General features: G+C 45.1%; 7 protein-coding genes across 9 annotated transcripts; all 7 read left to right on the top strand.

Moving 5' to 3' along the window:
- Nucleotides 1-8: 8 nt before the first annotated feature.
- On the top strand, nucleotides 9-1,865 carry LOC136188916 (breast cancer metastasis-suppressor 1-like protein). The gene is made up of 13 exons (XM_065976728.1): nucleotides 9-188; nucleotides 243-330; nucleotides 389-444; nucleotides 565-656; nucleotides 709-768; nucleotides 819-909; nucleotides 968-1,045; nucleotides 1,119-1,183; nucleotides 1,236-1,260; nucleotides 1,315-1,375; nucleotides 1,435-1,491; nucleotides 1,549-1,579; nucleotides 1,634-1,865. Exons 1-13 carry the CDS (start codon nucleotides 29-31, stop codon nucleotides 1,742-1,744), a joined length of 975 nt encoding a protein of 324 aa, XP_065832800.1. The 5' UTR covers nucleotides 9-28; the 3' UTR covers nucleotides 1,745-1,865.
- A 370-nt stretch (nucleotides 1,866-2,235) lies between these two features.
- Nucleotides 2,236-3,107, top strand: LOC136188917 (uncharacterized). The gene is made up of 3 exons (XM_065976729.1): nucleotides 2,236-2,396; nucleotides 2,452-2,877; nucleotides 2,974-3,107. The coding sequence occupies exons 1-3, from the start codon at nucleotides 2,328-2,330 to the stop codon at nucleotides 3,010-3,012; spliced, it is 534 nt and encodes a 177-aa protein (XP_065832801.1). The 5' UTR covers nucleotides 2,236-2,327; the 3' UTR covers nucleotides 3,013-3,107.
- Nucleotides 3,108-3,507: 400 nt separating this feature from the next.
- LOC136188718 (uncharacterized) lies at nucleotides 3,508-6,309 on the top strand. Its single transcript, XM_065976492.1, has 16 exons — nucleotides 3,508-3,819; nucleotides 3,876-3,933; nucleotides 3,995-4,023; nucleotides 4,083-4,128; nucleotides 4,185-4,215; nucleotides 4,274-4,398; nucleotides 4,454-4,592; nucleotides 4,651-4,715; nucleotides 4,768-4,850; nucleotides 4,905-5,089; nucleotides 5,142-5,277; nucleotides 5,329-5,425; nucleotides 5,483-5,552; nucleotides 5,603-5,723; nucleotides 5,876-5,952; nucleotides 6,005-6,309. The coding sequence occupies exons 1-16, from the start codon at nucleotides 3,516-3,518 to the stop codon at nucleotides 6,161-6,163; spliced, it is 1,725 nt and encodes a 574-aa protein (XP_065832564.1). The 5' UTR covers nucleotides 3,508-3,515; the 3' UTR covers nucleotides 6,164-6,309.
- Nucleotides 6,215-8,632, top strand: LOC136188719 (arylsulfatase A-like). Its single transcript, XM_065976493.1, has 11 exons — nucleotides 6,215-6,350; nucleotides 6,420-6,554; nucleotides 6,612-6,713; nucleotides 6,775-6,859; nucleotides 6,915-7,113; nucleotides 7,161-7,202; nucleotides 7,251-7,287; nucleotides 7,337-7,869; nucleotides 7,920-8,046; nucleotides 8,107-8,371; nucleotides 8,420-8,632. The coding sequence occupies exons 1-11, from the start codon at nucleotides 6,293-6,295 to the stop codon at nucleotides 8,514-8,516; spliced, it is 1,680 nt and encodes a 559-aa protein (XP_065832565.1). The 5' UTR covers nucleotides 6,215-6,292; the 3' UTR covers nucleotides 8,517-8,632.
- A 193-nt stretch (nucleotides 8,633-8,825) lies between these two features.
- Nucleotides 8,826-12,263, top strand: LOC136188717 (probable serine/threonine-protein kinase irlF). Its single transcript, XM_065976491.1, has 16 exons — nucleotides 8,826-9,281; nucleotides 9,339-9,717; nucleotides 9,769-9,858; nucleotides 9,921-10,058; nucleotides 10,120-10,150; nucleotides 10,199-10,317; nucleotides 10,376-10,520; nucleotides 10,577-10,641; nucleotides 10,693-10,775; nucleotides 10,842-11,038; nucleotides 11,084-11,231; nucleotides 11,285-11,381; nucleotides 11,439-11,508; nucleotides 11,558-11,804; nucleotides 11,885-11,955; nucleotides 12,003-12,263. Exons 1-16 carry the CDS (start codon nucleotides 8,843-8,845, stop codon nucleotides 12,147-12,149), a joined length of 2,466 nt encoding a protein of 821 aa, XP_065832563.1. The 5' UTR covers nucleotides 8,826-8,842; the 3' UTR covers nucleotides 12,150-12,263.
- A 450-nt stretch (nucleotides 12,264-12,713) lies between these two features.
- LOC136188721 (arylsulfatase A-like) lies at nucleotides 12,714-14,753 on the top strand. Of its 3 annotated transcripts, none has more exons than XM_065976497.1 (9): nucleotides 12,714-12,833; nucleotides 12,884-12,972; nucleotides 13,027-13,225; nucleotides 13,280-13,321; nucleotides 13,370-13,406; nucleotides 13,463-13,995; nucleotides 14,045-14,171; nucleotides 14,237-14,501; nucleotides 14,551-14,753. In XM_065976497.1, exons 1-9 carry the CDS (start codon nucleotides 12,831-12,833, stop codon nucleotides 14,645-14,647), a joined length of 1,392 nt encoding a protein of 463 aa, XP_065832569.1. In that variant the 5' UTR covers nucleotides 12,714-12,830; the 3' UTR covers nucleotides 14,648-14,753. The 3 variants fall into 3 exon arrangements, with proteins under 3 accessions (XP_065832569.1, XP_065832567.1, XP_065832568.1); XM_065976495.1 differs by having other exon boundaries at nucleotides 12,884-12,968; XM_065976496.1 differs by having other exon boundaries at nucleotides 12,714-12,972.
- Nucleotides 14,661-16,784, top strand: LOC136188720 (arylsulfatase A-like). The gene is made up of 9 exons (XM_065976494.1): nucleotides 14,661-14,856; nucleotides 14,912-14,996; nucleotides 15,048-15,246; nucleotides 15,307-15,348; nucleotides 15,407-15,443; nucleotides 15,494-16,026; nucleotides 16,081-16,207; nucleotides 16,263-16,527; nucleotides 16,583-16,784. Exons 1-9 carry the CDS (start codon nucleotides 14,673-14,675, stop codon nucleotides 16,677-16,679), a joined length of 1,569 nt encoding a protein of 522 aa, XP_065832566.1. The 5' UTR covers nucleotides 14,661-14,672; the 3' UTR covers nucleotides 16,680-16,784.
- The last annotated feature ends 940 nt before the right edge of the window (nucleotides 16,785-17,724 follow it).

Consider the following 17,724-nt stretch of genomic DNA (forward strand, 5'->3'; position numbering starts at 1 on the left):
CCCAGCAGTCGGTCCCGGACACAAGCAAATGGACAGCGATCGCGACAATAGCAGCGGCGGCGAAGACCTGCGCGTCCCCGTCCCTTCGAAACGGGAGCTCAGGAAAACGGATCCAGTCGCCGAATCGGGCTCGTCGGACGACGACGAAGACGACGACGACGAAGAGGAAGAAGACGAAGAATCGAGCTGTAATTTGAAACGATTAGATTTCGGATCGCGACGAGAATAACCTCTCGAACTAGACGACGAAGAGGAATGCGCGAAGCGTCGCGCCGAGTGCGCCGCTGCGATGTTGGACTTGGAACGACAGTTTCTCAATCTACGCGAACGGTAACCGAAACCTATTCAGTACACGCCGATTCGTTCTCCTCAAGCGCCCACTACCTAGACTCTATCATGAACGAATAGCGCAAGTTCAACAAAGACTCGAAGGCGTTCGACGAGGTGCGATAGATAGATAGATAGAACCTATTTACTATGTTTTCGTGGGCGTAGTAAAATTGAAAAATTATGTATTGGTTCACAGCTAATACTTTTTTGTCTGATTATAATGTGCTTCTACAGAGACGGCTGATGAATATATCAAGCCGTTGGAAGAGCTAAAGGAGATGTGTCAAGTGCGAGATGAAGTCGCTGACATTTTCAAACAGTGTAGAGTGAGTCTATCTGTGCTTGCCTAACTGTTTCTCTTATTGACGTTTGTCTTAGCTGAGGAATATTGAGCATAAGTATTATGCTGACGTCAAATACGCTGAAGAAACGTTCACTGTAATAAGAGTTCTTCTGCTGGAATATTTTTACGCTATGTATTCTTTTAGAATGATGACAGAATGCTGATTGAAGGTATACGCAGTGAATTGGAGGAAAGGATAAGTAAGTTCGACGAAGAGAGACAACTGAAGGATATTGGTTTGATCTATTTGGCGTGCGTGACCTCAGTCTCTCTACAGCGTATTTATTTCTTCAGGATATTGGCCTGGATCGAGAAAACGTCGTCATCACGAGCGTCACACGGAAAGAAAACGAAAAACGGTGACGGTGTCAGATATCTTTTTCTATTCTGCATATGCATATTATCGATTCTTGGGAGAGTGCTTTCCTTGACTAGCTTTCCTTACGTCCTTTCATCGTCTACATGCTACGAGACCACGATATTCAGGAAGATTGGTCTGCTCTAAGGCGGGTAAGTGGGGAGAGCAGGTGTGAATACTATAGACTGACATATTTGCTCCTAGGCTCGGTTGAGACAAACAATTTCATGTGAGACAGCACAAGACTAAACAGACAATCATTAATCTTTATTTATTTATTCAGCGCCGACGAAGAAACGTCTAGCTCGTTTTGAAGATGGAAAACTATTTTATGAAGGCACTTGGTGAGAAGGACGACCATAAAAAGTCGTCATCTTTTCTTACGTTGTCTTGTTTTTTCAAGGTATGAAAACGGCTGCAGTGTTGCTGTCAATAAGAGAACAGGAAACGGAAAATACACGTAGGGTGGCATTGCCATTATTTGCTTCTCCCCTCTAAAGCTATCTGTCTTCTACAGTGCTACGATTGTCGGATTGAATACCGCAGAAGTGAGAGACTTAGTACTGTAGTACAGTACATTGTTTCACATAAGGTGTTTGCAGATACTCCTACAGAAAGAAGACGGTGCAAGCGCAAAGGTCTACATATCGCAGCTGCAGTGCGGTGAACAAGCTCTAAAGTTGATCAAAAAACTCGAAGGAAAAACTGCCTAACCAATAAGATGCCAAAATTTTTATTATCCCCACAGAGCAAGCGTCAAACGAACAGCGAACACAGACAAGTAACTTAGAAAAAAACCGAGAAGTTCGAGACTACGTCGGACATGAAAGAGAAGCCCCGTCGCAGCTGTTTCTAAGCGCGCTAGAGAAAACTGTTGCACCAATCGCGCAAGCCCGCGTAACAGTCGCCGCCGTATTTCGCATTTGCGCCCGCCGTGGTGTTGATCCAGTCGAGAAAGAGCTCCTCGTTCTTCTTCAGCACGAGAAATTGGCCCAAGACGACGTAGGCCTTGTCGAAGCCCTTGTCGGCGAGACGAGCGCCGATCGTTTTGCCGACGCCCGGCAGCGCCGTGACGTCTTTGTCTCCCATGGGCTCCGCTACGAAATCGCGATGCTTTTGCGACGTCGACGACATTCTCGAACGATCGATGACACTTGAAGAAACGGCGAAACGAGTGAAATTTGCGCTCTCCGCCCTCTTTGCCAACGCGCGTTGCTGGGCACGTGCTTTTCCGGGCCTCTCGCAAAACAAAAATCCGCTTCCGGCTTCCTCTGCGCCCCACCCAAACACATTTTGATGGCGAAGGTTGACGCTCGCAAAAGAAACGTCGTTTGCCTGTCGGCATTCGTTCGTCTCCTTGCCATGGTAAACGCGCACATTAGGCATCACTCAGACTGAGATTTTTTCCCTCCGAAAAAAGGGCTGCGCGATCGTCCCACTCGTTCTCATAGCCGACGGCCTCGAGGAGGCGTTCAACGCGGAAGACTCGACGTCCGGCGGCACGTGCGCCTTCAATTACGACGACGGCTCGTGTCGCTTCGCCGTCGCGTCAGCGGCGACCGTCATCGCGCTGGGCGCCTTGTTTCTCTTCCTGGAAACGTGGGTCCTGCGCGACGAGGATCTGTCGCGCGACACGCGCGTGGCGGTGACCCAATTCGATCAGTTCTTCGTCGGCGCCTCGTGCATCCTCATGCTTTCCGTCTTCATCAATTCGACGGTGCTGTGGGTGCAAGTACTCGATCGGCGCGAAGGCGACGACGTCGTGAGCTCGTTCGTCACGACCGACGACGTCAAGACCAAGGCCGGCGTCTCGTTGGCCTTCAGCTTGTTGTCGTCTATCATCTACGTGAGTAACGAAAAGTTGGAGGCGTGAAAACGCGTTCTGCTTTTCCTATCGATTGTTTTTTTTTGACTGGTGGGGGCTAATTTTGTGTTGTACTAGGCTGGATTGTTCCTCTTTCACCACCTCTCTCATGTCTGAGTCCAAAAAATGACACTGTTGGTGCACGGTAGATTGACTCTTGCATCATAAAATCACAGGGACATAATAAAGCTAGCGTAGTTTTGATATTTTCAGGTTACTAAACTATCTAACCGCGAGTCTGCCTCAAGGCTTTTAATTAAGCAAGCGACCTAGCTATAAGTGTAGAAGGCCAGCGTAATTAGGTACCGTACAGTAAAACTCTTTATTGATAAGAACCGTGCATGCAAAAGTCCTTGAGACGAACAGCTAATATTTATTGACACGCGAGTCAAAGCTCATTTTTATTTTTGCATGGAAATGAGACAATCACATCTGAAAGAATGGAACGTAATTGACGACAACCAAGTTGAGGATGTCGAGGCAAAAGAAACGTCAGCACAGACAATGAATGAATGAATGAATGAAAGAGCGAATAACGCGGCAAACCATATCATTCAGGAAGTACGGGTTAGTGTTCGCGTTGAATTCATTGATTGCAACGGTTCCCCTGTCACGTGAACATGGCAGAACACGACGCTGAGGGCGTCGATTCATGGACGAAATTCGTGTATTCAATCGCCCAAGAGCTGGAATCCGTGGACGTGAAAAGAATGAAATTTTTGTGCACCTTCTTACCAACCGGAGTCCTGGAAGACGTCAACGATTCTCTGGATCTTTTTGAAAGGCTGATCAAAGCGAATAAAATGACAGAAGAAAACCTAAGCTTTCTATCTGAACTAGTGAAAATCGTCGGAAGAAAGGATCTAGAGCAAAGAATAGGTGAGTACGAAAGCGCAAAGAAGGAGCAAAAGCGTCTTGGAACCGGTAATAAGTTCATGTAGCTACCTTCGAACAACCCTGAGCGCCCTGTGCCTCTACAGAGATCTCGAGAAACGTCGCAGAAAGTAAGGCCACGCCTCTATCTCTCCCACACGGCAGGTAGGCCCATATAGAACGAATCAATCAGAAACAGACAGTGGCCTTCGTCTATTCCTAATAGCCACGTAGAAACTGATGGAGTCCCCAGAGGTAACTGATCTAGCTGAATGACAGAAAGATGCTGTTTGATTAAAACTTTATGGATGCAGTACATACGGATTCTACGCAGCATGCGTTGGAAGAAGAAGCCATCAGGTCAGCTGCAGATAATGCATTTACCAGTAATTGATCATAACGTGGCTGCACTGTAGAACTGATGGACCAGTTTCAGACAGAGGATTTGTAAGCCATAGTGGTCATGGCAAAGAACGTTCTTAGGTAATTAATTAATTAATATTAGAAAACATGTAATGTTCAAGGAGAAGAAGACAATTTGCCTGAAGCAAAACATCTTTTGGATTTCGATCCTGGCGAAGTGAGAAAGAAACAATGTTGGAAACGTGGAGCTTTTAGCAAAATCTATTGGTAATACACTGTGGCAAGCTAAGAAATGTTAACTGCAGTTCTTTCTTTCTACAAGCGAATCTATAAAGGGAACCCATTATGCCATCAAAGAAATAGAAGCATGGGATGAAGATCATAAAAAAGTTATAGAAAAAGAAGAGAAAGCGTTTGCAAAAATAACGGGTTGTGAAAATATTGTCACCTTTTATGGCGCGGTACGTTGTAATATTTCAAAATCTTTTACTCTTTTATAGATTTTAATTTTTTTTCTAGAAGTGGGACGGCCTTTACTGCTACCTTCTTCTTGAAAAATGTCTTTGCAATTTAGAAACTGCTATGTAATACATATGTATCAAGGTTTTCCCGGTGTGGAACATAAAGTCATTGTAGAAAAGAAAAGACTCCTTTGGAACCGAAAGTCGTTCTTACCGATATGTGTAAAGGACTTCATTTTCTTCACCTTCATGATATTGGTGAAGACAAAGTTGATGAAACAAAATTGTTTATTCTCTCCTTTTTGCTTTTAGTTCATAAAGACATTAAGCCAACAAATGTTCTTCTTGTTCAAGGAAAAGAAGATGGAAAATTGAGAGCAAAGCTGGCTGACTTTGGCGCATCAGTTCATCTTCCAGATCATTCTTCTGCCACGTTAACGGGGTCAGGAACGGACGGCTGGCGAGCACCAGAAAGCGGCAAAGAAGGGGGCCGCTTGGTAAAGAGTTACTTTTCTTACTTAATTAATTAAGGATAATTCAGTTTTGAAGAGGTTCAGTTATGACGTGTTTTGTCTTGGATTGGTGTATTACTACACAGCAACTAAGGGAAAGCATCTGTTTGAAAGCCAAGCGGCAATATGGAAAGAGAATCCACCAAATTACGATGCATTGACGGAGCTCACAGGTTTGCCCTGTAGTGAACTTCCGGCAATGTTTTCTAATGCGACGTAAACAGAGAAGAGGGATGAACCACGTGACTCCCTGTCTCCTTTTGAATCAGCGAGTCTGCTAAGTCTGGTGATAAGAATGCTTTCCTTTAAACCTGACCAACGGTTGGCCTTTTGCCATTGGGCCATATATCTTTAAAATAGGGAATTTCGTTTCTTTAGGTGTGACATGAGCTATGTGAAGAAACATTGCTTTTTTTGGGACTTGGCTAAGATTGAGAAATTTTTTCACGTGATAAACTTATTTGAATAAGTGTGTAATTTTTATAGCGTAATTTGCAGAACATTTGGTGTGACGCAGAATCGGACGAAGGACTACAACGACTTTCGATTCTTGACAATAAAGAGTGGGCAGAAGAATGGGCAGAAGGCAAATGGAAAACAAAGCTTGATAACGATAAGCGTAAGTCTGCTGAGCCGGGGTTACCGCATGATTTGGCATTACTGAAGACTAGGGATAATATATTATCTAGTATACAGGCAGTTGGGCAGATGCATTGTTTAGGGTTAGACGGGATTACAAGGCTTTAGTGTCAGTGTGTACCGTGTTTGTAGTCAAAGCTGACGCTGATGGTCGTAAAAACTTGAAGTTGACTGGAGTTACTGGATTTATAAGGTTCACGAGAAATAAGGTACGCTGTGTCTAATCATTATAAACTATGAAGAATATGGTGCTCTGAACAGGTTGCTCACTGGCGAGATGATGTTGAACGCAAGAAGCTTCCGCTTCCTTATGCTAGTGAAAGAAGTGCTTTAGAGTACTTTTTGAACTGTTATCCAGATCTTTTGTCAAGAGTGTACGAAGTGTCGGTCGACGAAATTCCTCAATATTTGACTGTTTGATTGTGTGCTTTGTTACTAATTTCTGTAAAGTCATTTTTTAATTGTGGAACCTTTGGGCATTCCGCACGTGACTCGTTAGAGATGCCTGTTAAGTGTTTGGCTGTTTTTTCCTCTCTGTGAAAACTCTTGATGGCTCGCCTTTGCCAGCCCAAAGTCGTTGACGTCGGTGCCTGGGAACAAAAGACGAGTACAATTGAGACTTGTTTTTAATTTATAGAAGTGAATAGGCTAGTCTAAACTATGTTTCTATTTCTAGGCTCTGCTGTGATCCCGAAAAATACCCTGACTATCCTGAAACTCTACAATCTGTGCCTGAATGCCTTCCGGACAACTGGCATGCGTGGACGTGCGATGCCTACATTTGTTGGAATTTTCATGATACAATGCGCATGTAAGATTTGCGTTGTCATGATTGTGAGGCGTGCTCTCACGTGAGTTGTATTCCTAGTTATGTCGGCGTGTCTTTTGCTCTCGGTACTGGCGATTCTAACGTCGTCCTTTGCGGCAGATCCCAATTTTGTCATTTTATTTGCGGACGATCTTGGCTACGGTAAGTGATCCTCTACGCTTTTCTTCTGGCGCTACATGCATCTGTCGTTTTTTTTTTGCAGGAGATTTATCTGTCATGGGCCATCCAACGATCACAACTCCAAACATCGACAAAATTGCAGAGGAAGGCATTCGCTTCACGCAGTGGCAAGTACACTGAGACAACGTCTATGTATTGAGACGTCTCCCTGACTCCCTCCAGGTATTCGGCTTTTCACGTCTGTTCTCCGTCACGAGCGGCTATGCTGACAGGCCGTCTACCGGTTCGATCAGGCTGCGCCGGCATTAAGCCCACAGGCGGCGTGTTTCAAGAAACAGCTGTCGGCGGATTGCCGCTCAACGAAACGACCTTCGCAGAACTTCTCAAAAAGGACGGGTACGCGACAGCGGCCGTTGGAAAGGTAAGAGACGAGTAGTTTATGTCCTACGTGTATTTCATTTTTTCCAGTGGCATCTTGGTCAAAGAGAAATGTTTCTTCCCACCAATCGGGTAAGCAAGTAGTGGCACTAGAGGTCTTCTCAATTCCTTCAAATTTAGGGCTTTGACGAATATTTTGGCATTCCCTACTCAGATGGTCGGTTTTTGAACGGTACGGTATGTACTAGAATTTATTTTCGATCTAGATATGGGTGCTTCGGCTTGGACTTCTATGGGAGATGGCGTGCCCCTTCCCTTGCTTCACAATACAACCATTATTGAACAGCCGACCAATTTGGGCACTCTAACTCAACGCTACGCCGATTACTGCGCCGACTTCATTCAGCGCAATAAGGACAACAAATTCGTTCTCTACATGGCTTTCAATCACGTTCACACGCCAAATTTCGTCTCAAAGAAATTCTGTAATACGAGCGCTCGCGGTCGATTCGGCGACACTGATAGCGAAATGGACGACGCCGTCGGTCAGATCATGGCCGCTCTGAAGGAGAACGGAGTCGATAATAACACGCTGGTGTTCTTCACGAGCGACAACGGGCCAACTTTGTTTCAAGGGGTACACGGCGGCAGTGCAGGTCTACTGTTTGGAGGAAAGACGACGACGTGGGAGGGCGGCGTGCGCGAGCCGGGGCTCGCTCGTTGGCCAGGTCGTATCGACGCTGGAAGAGTCAGCAGGGAAGTGGTGGCAACCTACGATATATTTCCAACAATGTTAAAGGTATTCATAAAGTATTGCAGCTTTGAATTGAATTCACTGCACGTTGATAGCTGGCTGGCGTTGAACTTCCAACTGATCGAGTCATTGACGGACGAGATATGTCGCCTGTGTTATTTAACGCCGATGGAAAGAGTGCTCAAGATTGTCTCTTTATTTACAAAGGAACTCCTGATGCAGGTATGCCGGCATCAGCCTGTCAGGCGTACCAAAGTGCCGCCTGTTCATAAACGTCTTTAGAACTAGTTGGCCTGTGGGCCGTTCGATGTGGACCCTACAAGGCTCACTACGTCACCAACAGAGCTCATAACAAAACAATTGTCAAGCACGATCCACCTCTTCTTTTCCAGTTGGAACGGGATGCGTCGGAGCAGTACAGTATTGCCCCCAATTCGGACGAGTACAAAGAGGCAATGACCAAAATCACATCGGCTAAAGAGGATCACGAAAATTCATTGAAACCGGTGCCCAATCAAATGGCTATGGGAACGAAAGAGGAGTACAAGTGAGCGTCGTTATACAGTGAGGAAGGCAACGCTATGGCTTTCTTTAGGCTCTGCTGCGATCTCAATAGCAAGAAAAAGTATCCCGATTTTCCTGAGTGTACTTGCAATCCAGACAACTGGCATGCGTGGACCTGCGATGCCTAGTACCAATGCAGGTAATCTCCTGACTATGAACTTTATTGTCAGTTTTGTACAATGTGTGTGAGAAGTCTTTGAGTAGTAAGCGTTGTAAGGTGCCTCAATCAATGTATGTTAGTGTGTAGTAGATCATAAAATCACAGGGAAATAATAAAGCAAGCGTAGTTTTGATATTTTCAGGTTAGCAAACTATCTAACTGTGAGTCTACCTCGGGCTTTTTAAGCAAGCGACCTAACTAAAAGCGTAAAGGCCTTAGGTGCAGTAAAAACAGAAGTTGTTGAGGACGAACAGTTAATATTTATGTGTGACGTAATCATCGCATCTTCAGAGCATGGATAGGCGCCAGGGGTTCCCAGCTATGGCGACAAGCCGCGATCTATCCAATGTGACACGCGAGTCGAAACTCATTTTTATTTTTGCATGGAATCTTGTGAAATCAGAAGATCACCTGCGATCGACAGAGCTTTTGCCACATCTGAAAATCTCAAACGTAATCGATGACGACCAAGTCAAAGACGTCGAGGCAAAAGGAACGCCAGCGGAACGCACCATCGAACTTCTCATGGCAATCTACAGAAATTGCAGCAGACGACCCGAAGTCTTCGATGATTTTTGTCGTGTTGTCACCTTTAAACAGCAAGCTATATTGCGCAAACACATGCCTGGAATGAAAAAGGGAGGAACACGGCACAACATAGCATTCGGGAATATCAAGGAAAAAGATTTGGAATTGTTGTACGGAAATTTGAGAAAGCAAGGCGATCCGTTTCGTAATTTAATTAATTAATTAATCGAGCTAAATCGTTGTTTGAGACTTCTTTTTGTAGGTCCCGAGTCTTTAGTGGCCACTTTCAGTTCCTATAATCCGTACATGACGCCACAACAGCAAATTGCTGTCGTTTGTGATGTCATATTATTCGACTGGGTGGATTTCTGTCGTGTTATTGAGCCGCCGTTTCAAAAGGGAGAAGAATACGTGGAATTTATGAAAAATAGAGCAGATTATTTTGGGGAAAATGCGTCTTACGTTGCGCAATGTCTTCAGCAGTGGATTAGAGAAAATCCTTATAAGAACTTTATGGATGCAGTTTATGACGCCCTTCTCAATGGCCTGGAAAACAGGGAAAAAGCAGAAGAGCTAGAAATGTCCTTAAGACGTATGTCACATACGCATTCTACGCAGCCTGCGTTTGAAGAAGCCATCAGGTCAGTTGCAAATATGCGTTTACCAGTAATTAATGCATGGTTGCACCGTAGAACTGACGAAAGCCATTTTGATACACCGCCTACGCAGCCTATGCATTCTTCAGATAAAGCTCAAATAGAGCCGTCAACACAAACCGACAGGTACGTTTAAATATAGCTACCAGTCAGTTATTACCTAAGGTAAAATATGTTATAAACTGTAGAATCAATAAACCCAACAAAGCCGTTCTGGATGATGGATTGGAGAGAACTTCTCATATGCCACATGCGCAGTTACAGTCTTCATGCGAAGAGCCTGAGCAAATAGAGCAAGCTGCAAAACAGGATTTGAGTCTCAATAGGTCAGTTGGAGATAAACTTGCCAGTCAGTAATGAATTACAGAATATGTTAATAAATTGTAGAACCAAGGAATTGTATTTGGAAAGTGGATTTGTAAGATAATTTAGACATTTTAATAATAGAAAACTTATTTGTTGTAAGGAATCAACAAATGCTCAAGAAGAAAGCAAAACAAAGGATCTTATAGATCATGTCAATCTGGCAAAACTGAGAGCAGACGAAACCCCTTTCCAGAGAGGAGGTTTTAGCAAGGTTTATAGGTACTTAGACTACCCCACACAGTGAAATTTTTATTTCTTTTTCTCCTTTTTTTACAAGTGTGCGTATAAAGAAACGCGAATATGTCCTCAAAGAAATACTGGTATTGCAGAAAGACTCCAATTACAAAAAAACTATAAACAAGGAAATGGAAACTTTTGCAAGTATAACAGGCTGTGAGAATATTGTCACCTTTTATGGCATGGTATGAGTGATATTCTGGTAGCTTTTATTCCTGCTTATTGTTGTATTTCTTGCTAGAAGTGGGATAACAATCACTTTTATCTTCTTCTTGAAAAATGTCATTGCTCATTGCAAGAGGCCATGTAATATCAACGTTACTTCGATATAAATTATGCAGTTGCCTTTTGTTGTAGAGAAAAAAAGATGTCTTTTGTTCTGAGAGACGTTCTTGTTGGTATGCGTAGGGGACTAGATTTTCTTCACACTTCTCAGATCGGTAAAAAGATCCCCATGTGAAGAACATATGTTGATGGAACAAAATTGACTGCTTTTTTGTTTTTAGTTCATAAAGATCTTAAGCCAGCTAATGTTCTTCTTTCCCGTACAAGAAATGAAGAATTTGTAGCGAAGTTGGCTGACTTTGGCACGTCAGTTTGTCTTGATGATCATACTTCTGTCACGTTCACGCAATCCGGAACGGACGGCTGGCGACCACCAGAAACCAAAAGAAAAAGGGGGGAAAAAGAAGTGTACCGCTTGGTAAAGAGTTACATTTTTTTGTAAAAGGCTAATGTCGTTTTGAAGAGGCCGAGTTACGACGTGTATTCTCTTGGGTTGCTCTTCTACTACACTGCTACTGGTGGAGAGCATCCCTTTAGTTTTTACCAACATGACATATGGGCAGACGAACCAAATTACGAGCCAAATTACGATGCATTGAAGGAGCTCGCAGGTTTGCTCTGTAGTGAACTTTAGGCAATGTGCTTTCTAATGTGACGTAAACAGATAAGACGGATAGACCATCTAGCTCGCTGTCTCCTTTGGAATCGGCGAGTCTGCTAAATCTTGTGATAACAATGCTTTCCTTTAAACCTGACGAACGGTTGGCCTTTTGCCATTGGGCCACATGTCTTTAAAACAGTGAATTTTGTTTCTTTAGGCCTGACATGACTTGTGTGAAGGAACATTGCTTTTTTTGGAACTTGGAAAGGATTGGGGGATTTTTTCGGGTAAAAAACTTATTTGATCAAGTGTGCAATTTTATAGCGTAATTTGCAGAATATTTGGTCTGACGCAGAGTTGGCAGAGTTGGCAGACGACGAACCTGACGCCGAGTCTTCTTCGGATGACGGAGTAGCGTTTGATTCTTTCGCCAAAGAAGAATTGGAGCCAGCGACGTTAGAAAAAATGAATGAGATGGATGAGCGTAAAAGAAAACGAAACGAAGCAAAACGAAGACTTCAGACTCTTGACAATAAAGAGTGGGCAAAAGGCGATTGGACAATTAAGCTTGATAACGAAAAGCGTAAGTCTGCTGAGCTGGGGTAGATGCATTGTTTAGGGGGATTGCAAGGCTTAAGTGTCACTATGTTACCGTGTTTGTAGTCAGAGAATTGGCCAGTGGTTCACAGCAGAAGACTTCTGTTACTGGATTTATAAATTTCATGAGAAATAAAGTACGTCGTGTCTAATCATTACAACAGTGTAAAAAAGCTCTGAACAGATTACTCACTGTAAAAGGGACGCTGATCGCTGGAGGCTTCCTTATGATAATGAAGAAAGTGCTTTAGAATGCTTTTTAAACTGTTATCCAGATCTTTTGCCACGAGTGTATGAAGTGTCGGTCAACGAAATTCCTCAATATTTGTAGACAAGTTTGTATTTTATTGCTAAAAAATGTTATTTTTTGTATTTTTTGAAGTGTGAGCTGCTGGTTTTTTCCCTCTTGGCGACGTTGGCGTCTGCAGATCCCAATTGCAGACGATCTGGGGCTATACAGAGTAGGGAAGCTGTGGGCCATTCGATGTGGACTATACAAAGCTCATTTCGTCACGAACACTCATTTGAACCGAACAGCGATCAAGCACGACCCACCGCTCTTGTTCCATTTGGAACGAGATCCGTCAGAAAAACATTTTTTCGACGTCGGACGAGTACAAGAGGCAATGACAAAAATCACTTTGGCCAGAGAGGAGCACGAAAAGTCGTTGACGTCGGTGCCTGGGAACAAAAGGGACGAGTACAATTGAGACTTGTTTTATAGAAGTGAATAGGCTAGTCTAAACTATGTTTCTATTTCTAGGCTCTGCTGTGATCCCGAGAAATACCCTGACTATCCTGAAACTCTACATTCCAGACAACTGGCATGCGTGGACGTGCGATGCCTACATTTGTTGGAAGATTTGCGTTGTCATAATTGTGAGGCGTGCTCTCACGTGAGTTATATTCCTAGTTATGTCGGCGTGTCTTTTGCTCTCGGTACTGGCGATTCTAACGTCGTCCTTTGCGGCAGATCCCAATTTTGTCATTTTATTTGCGGACGATCTTGGTTATGGTGAATAAGCGATGCCTCTGGGGTTTTTCCGGCGCTATATGCATTTGCAGGAGATTTGTCCGTCATGGGCCATCCAACGATCACAACTCCAAACATCGACAAAATTGCAGAGGAAGGGATTCGCTTCACGCAGTGGCAAGTGCACCGAGACAGCGTCTAATGTATTGAGACGTCTCCCTGACTCGATCTCCAGGTATTCGGCTTTTCACGTCTGCTCTCCGTCGCGAGCAGCTATGCTTACTGGTCGTCTACCGGTTCGATCAGGCTGCGCCGGCATTAAGCCCACAGGCGGCGTGTTTCAAGAAACAGCCGTCGGCGGATTGCCGCTCAACGAAACGACCTTCGCAGAACTTCTCAAAAAGGACGGGTACGCAACAGCGGCTGTTGGAAAGGTAAGAGAAGAGTAGTTGAATGCTATGTCCGACGTGTATTTTATTTTTTTCCAGTGGCATCTTGGTCAAAGAGAAATGTTTCTTCCCACCAATCGGGTAAGCAAGTAGCGGCACTAGAGGTCTTCTCGATTCCTTCAATTTTAGGGCTTTGACGAATATTTTGGCATTCCCTACTCAGATGGTAAGAAAACCGGTTTTGAACGGTACGGTATGTACTAGAATTTATTTTCGAACTAGATATGGGTGCTTCGGCTTGGACTTCTATGAGAGATGGCGTGCCCCTTCCCTTGCTTCACAATACAACCATTATTGAACAGCCGACCAATTTGGGCACTCTAACTCAACGCTACGCCGATTATTGCGCCGACTTCATTCAGCGCAACAAGGACAACAAATTCGTTCTCTACATGGCTTTCAATCACGTTCACACGCCAAATTTCGTCTCAAAGAAATTCTGTAATACGAGCGCTCGCGGTCGATTCGGCGACACTGATAGCGAAATGGACGACGCCATCGGTCAGATCATGGCCGCTCTGAAGGAGAACGGAGTCGATAATAACACGCTGGTGTTCTTCACGAGCGACAACGGGCCAACTTTGTTTCAAGGTGTACACGGCGGCAGTGCAGGTCTACTGTTTGGAGGAAAGACGACGACGTGGGAGGGCGGCGTGCGCGAGCCAGGGCTCGCTCGTTGGCCAGGTCGTATCGACGCTGGAAGAGTCAGCAGGGAAGTGGTGGCAACCTACGATATATTTCCAACAATGTTAAAGGTATTCATAAAGTATTGCAGCTTTGATTTGAATCACTGTACGTTGATAGCTGGCTGGCGTTGAACTTCCAAGTGATCGAGTCATTGACGGACGAGATATGTCGCCTGTGTTATTTAACGCCGATGGAAAGAGTGCTCACAATTGTCTCTTTATTTACAAAGGAACTCCTGATACAGGTACCGTATGCCGGCATCAGCCTGTCAGGCGTACCAAAGTGCCGCCTGTTCATAAGCGTCTTTAGAACTAGTTGGCCTGTGGGCCATTCGATGTGGACCCTACAAGGCTCACTACGTCACCAACAGAGCTCATAACAGAACAATTGTCAAGCACGATCCACCTCTTCTTTTCCAGTTGGAACGGGATGCGTCGGAGCAGTACAGTATCGCCCCCAATTCGGACGAGTACAAAGAGGCAATGACCCAAATCACATCGGCTAAAGAGGATCACGAAAATTCATTGAAACCGGTGCCCAATCAAATGGCTATGGGAACGAAAGAGGAGTACAAGTGAGCGTCGTTATATAGTGATGAAGGCAACGCTATGGCTTTCTTTTAGGCTCTGCTGCGATCTCAATAGCAAGAAAAAGTATCCCGATTTTCCTGAGTGTACTTGCAATCCAGACAACTGGCATGCGTGGACCTGCGATGCCTAGTACCAATGCAGGTGATCTCCTGACTATGAACTTTATTGTCAGTTTTGTACAATGTGTGTGTGAGAAGTCTTCGAGTAGTGTATCCGGGAAGGCGACGTATCACGAAGAGATGGCGTCGCGTCTTCTGCTCTCGCTACTGGCGATTTCAGCGTCCGCCTTGGCAGCGGATCCTAATTTTGTTATTTTGTTTGCAGACGATCTCGGCTACGGTGAGTTGATAAGCTAGCAAGGCCTCGTGACGCCTGCAGCGCGTCTTTCTGGCAGGCGATTTATCCGTAGCGGGTCATCCGACAATCAGGACGCCAAACATCGACAAGATAGCGGCGGAAGGAATCCGCTTCACGCAATGGCAAGAGCTCTGAGTCCGAGACACGTGACGCTGTACTCGAACTTATCCCAGGTATTCGGCTTTTCACGTCTGCTCTCCGTCGCGAGCGGCTATGCTAACGGGTCGTCTACCGATTCGATCGGGATGCGCCGGTTCAGGTCCAACGGGGGGCGTATTTCCCGAAACGGCAGCGGGCGGCTTGCCGCTCAACGAAACGACGTTCGCCGACCTTCTCAAAAAGGACGGATACGCGACGGCGGCCGTGGGAAAGGTGAGAAAGCGATACGTGAAGTCAAAAGACCGATTCAGAACGATTTTGTCTTTTTCCCAGTGGCATCTTGGCCAAAGGGAAATGTTTCTTCCCACGAATCGAGTAAATAAAAAAGAGGTAGCACTGAGAGTCCGTTATTATACTGTTTAATTAAATTCAGGGATTTGACGAGTATTTTGGCCTTCCGTACTCTGATGGTAAGACATTGCAGAAAGTATTATTTCAGAATGTTTTTATGTTGCTTTAGATATGGGTGCTTCGGCCTGGACTTCCATGCATAATGGCGTGCCTCTTCCCTTGCTTCACAATACAACCGTTATTGAGCAGCCGGCTAACTTGGGCACGCTGACTCAACGCTACGCTGACTTCTCCTCGGATTTCATTCAACGAAACAAGGACAACAAATTCGTTCTCTACATGGCGTTCAGTCACGTCCACACGCCTAATTTCGTCTCGAAGAAGTTCTGCAATACGAGCATTCGCGGTCGATTCGGCGACGCCGACACCGAAATGGACGACGCCGTCGGTCAGATCATGACCGCTCTGAAGGACAACGGAGTCGATAACAATACACTGGTGTTCTTCACAAGCGACAACGGGCCGTGGTTGATTAAGAGGCTCGAAGGGGGCAGCGCCGGCCTACTGTTCGAAGGAAAGACGACGACGTGGGAGGGCGGCGTACGCGAGCCAGGACTCGCTCGTTGGCCGGGTCGCATCGACGCGGGAAGAATCAGCTCAGAAGTGGTGACGACGTACGATATATTCCCAACAATGCTAAAGGTAGGGAATATATTATTATAAGGCTAAATGAGAGTCTCTCAATATTGCATGTAGCTGGCTGGAGTCGATCTTCCTAGTGATCGCGTCATCGACGGCAAGGACATGTCGCCCGTGCTATTTAACGACGACGGAAAGAGCGCTCACGACTGTCTCTTTATATACAAGGGAACTCCGAATACAAGTTTGTGTGATTAGTGTAATTTTCTGGGATATTGAACATGGGTTGATTTCTTTAGAAATGACCGGTCTGTGGGCGATTCGGTGTGGAGCGTACAAAGCTCACTACATCACCAACACGCATTTGAATACGACCGCTGTCATGCACGATCCGCCGCTTCTGTTCCAGATTGAACGCGATCCGTCGGAGCAGTACAGCATCTCCTCTGATTCGGACGAGTACAAGGAGGCAATGGCGAAAATCACGTCGGCAAAAGAGGAGCACGAAAAGTCATTGACGCAGGTTCCTAATCAAATGGCCATGGGATCGAAAGACGAATACAAGTGAAACTTATATCAAAGTGATAAGGCTAGCCTGAACTATATTTTCCATTCCTAGACTCTGCTGCGATCCCGATAGCAAGAAGAAGTACCCCGACTATCCCGAATGCACTTGCAATCCGGACAACTGGCATGCTTGGACTTGCGACGCCTAAGGCCGCTCGTCCGTGCGCATTCTCTGGCCGAAACGTCTCATCTTTTTTGTTGTATCGCGTTTTTATTTTTCGTCATTTTCAATGTCGGTGGGCTGGTACACGTGAGCGATTTCGTTGTCCACGCGTCTCTAGCGTGGGCAGCGAAGCTTTGTAATAGGCGTCAACGTGTTACACTGTCGTCGTCCTTCTCGTCGTTTTCTCTCTTGGGGGTGCTAAGAAACGGAAAGGATACAGCATCGCAATTTGCCGCCCGGAACTCATTCAATGCGCCTGAAAATGAGCAATTCCTAGAAGCAGCCACGCCATTGGCCGCTGGAAGCATAATGGGTAATGAAATAAATTTCGTTTAGATTAGAAATTAAATCGACATTGAATTGCTTATTCAATTATGTCTCTACAGCCCTCCGTTCCAGAGATTTTTCACTTCGAAGTTCGCATAGCGGCAAATAGTCTCGTACAAATGGCAAAGGTAGAGAAACGAACTTAGGTTTACTCCCCACACGATCTTTTTTTGTATTAGAGAAACTTCCGTTGGTCTTCTGCTCAACCATCAAAGAATCGAAGTGACCCTTTCGCAAGCCCACTGAACCGATCACCCTACCGACCACTTCCAAGGCAATAACGTAAGTTTTAGAATTATCTTGCAATTTTGATATATTCTGAGGCGAAGGACGACTGCCTGAGTAAATATTTATTGCAGATAAGTCGGCCCAGCCCTTGCAATAATTATTGCAGATGAGACGACCACTTCCTAATTATTGCAGATGAGTCGGCCAGTCGCATTTTATTATTGCAGATGAGACGACCAGTCTTTTGCAATAATTATTATTGCGGATGAGTCGGCCAGTCCCTTGCCATAATTATTGGAATTATTATTGCAGATGAGACGACCGGTCCCTTGCAATAATTATTGCAGATGAGACGACCAGTTTCTTGCAATACAGTACAGTACTCGTGCATAAATAGTACAGTGTAGAGTTGACGGGAACGCTTATTTTGACATATAAGTGTCTGCAACTGGTTGCGCGCGAGCGGCACTTGCAGA

The sequence above is a fragment of the Oscarella lobularis genome, chromosome 7 (genome assembly GCF_947507565.1).
Source record: "Oscarella lobularis chromosome 7, ooOscLobu1.1, whole genome shotgun sequence".
Lineage (NCBI taxonomy): Eukaryota > Metazoa > Porifera > Homoscleromorpha > Homosclerophorida > Oscarellidae > Oscarella > Oscarella lobularis.

Bases quoted from the DNA above. Each gene is read 5' to 3' on its own strand.
- LOC136188916 (XM_065976728.1), top strand. From the start codon at position 29: ATGGACAGCGATCGCGACAATAGCAGCGGCGGCGAAGACCTGCGCGTC. The intron at 657-708 runs GTGAGTCTATCT...CGTTTGTCTTAG, and splicing joins ACATTTTCAAACAGTGTAGA to CTGAGGAATATTGAGCATAA. The intron at 1,261-1,314 runs GTGAGACAGCAC...TTATTTATTCAG, and splicing joins GTTGAGACAAACAATTTCAT to CGCCGACGAAGAAACGTCTA.
- LOC136188917 (XM_065976729.1), top strand. From the start codon at position 2,328: ATGGCGAAGGTTGACGCTCGCAAAAGAAACGTCGTTTGCCTGTCGGCA. The intron at 2,397-2,451 runs GTAAACGCGCAC...CTCCGAAAAAAG, and splicing joins TCGTTCGTCTCCTTGCCATG to GGCTGCGCGATCGTCCCACT. The intron at 2,878-2,973 runs GTGAGTAACGAA...GTGTTGTACTAG, and splicing joins TGTTGTCGTCTATCATCTAC to GCTGGATTGTTCCTCTTTCA.
- LOC136188718 (XM_065976492.1), top strand. From the start codon at position 3,516: ATGGCAGAACACGACGCTGAGGGCGTCGATTCATGGACGAAATTCGTG. The intron at 5,426-5,482 runs GTTGGCCTTTTG...TCGTTTCTTTAG, and splicing joins TCCTTTAAACCTGACCAACG to GTGTGACATGAGCTATGTGA. The intron at 5,553-5,602 runs GTGATAAACTTA...CGTAATTTGCAG, and splicing joins AGATTGAGAAATTTTTTCAC to AACATTTGGTGTGACGCAGA.
- LOC136188719 (XM_065976493.1), top strand. From the start codon at position 6,293: ATGGCTCGCCTTTGCCAGCCCAAAGTCGTTGACGTCGGTGCCTGGGAA. The intron at 7,288-7,336 runs GTCGGTTTTTGA...TTTTCGATCTAG, and splicing joins TGGCATTCCCTACTCAGATG to ATATGGGTGCTTCGGCTTGG. The intron at 7,870-7,919 runs GTATTCATAAAG...GCACGTTGATAG, and splicing joins TATTTCCAACAATGTTAAAG to CTGGCTGGCGTTGAACTTCC.
- LOC136188717 (XM_065976491.1), top strand. From the start codon at position 8,843: ATGGATAGGCGCCAGGGGTTCCCAGCTATGGCGACAAGCCGCGATCTA. The intron at 9,859-9,920 runs GTACGTTTAAAT...TATAAACTGTAG, and splicing joins CCGTCAACACAAACCGACAG to AATCAATAAACCCAACAAAG. The intron at 11,039-11,083 runs GTAAAGAGTTAC...GTCGTTTTGAAG, and splicing joins AAAAAGAAGTGTACCGCTTG to AGGCCGAGTTACGACGTGTA.
- LOC136188721 (XM_065976495.1), top strand. From the start codon at position 12,734: ATGTCGGCGTGTCTTTTGCTCTCGGTACTGGCGATTCTAACGTCGTCC. The intron at 12,834-12,883 runs GTGAATAAGCGA...ATGCATTTGCAG, and splicing joins TGCGGACGATCTTGGTTATG to GAGATTTGTCCGTCATGGGC. The intron at 13,996-14,044 runs GTATTCATAAAG...GTACGTTGATAG, and splicing joins TATTTCCAACAATGTTAAAG to CTGGCTGGCGTTGAACTTCC.
- LOC136188720 (XM_065976494.1), top strand. From the start codon at position 14,673: ATGAACTTTATTGTCAGTTTTGTACAATGTGTGTGTGAGAAGTCTTCG. The intron at 14,997-15,047 runs GCAAGAGCTCTG...AACTTATCCCAG, and splicing joins GGAATCCGCTTCACGCAATG to GTATTCGGCTTTTCACGTCT. The intron at 15,247-15,306 runs GTGAGAAAGCGA...TCTTTTTCCCAG, and splicing joins CGACGGCGGCCGTGGGAAAG to TGGCATCTTGGCCAAAGGGA.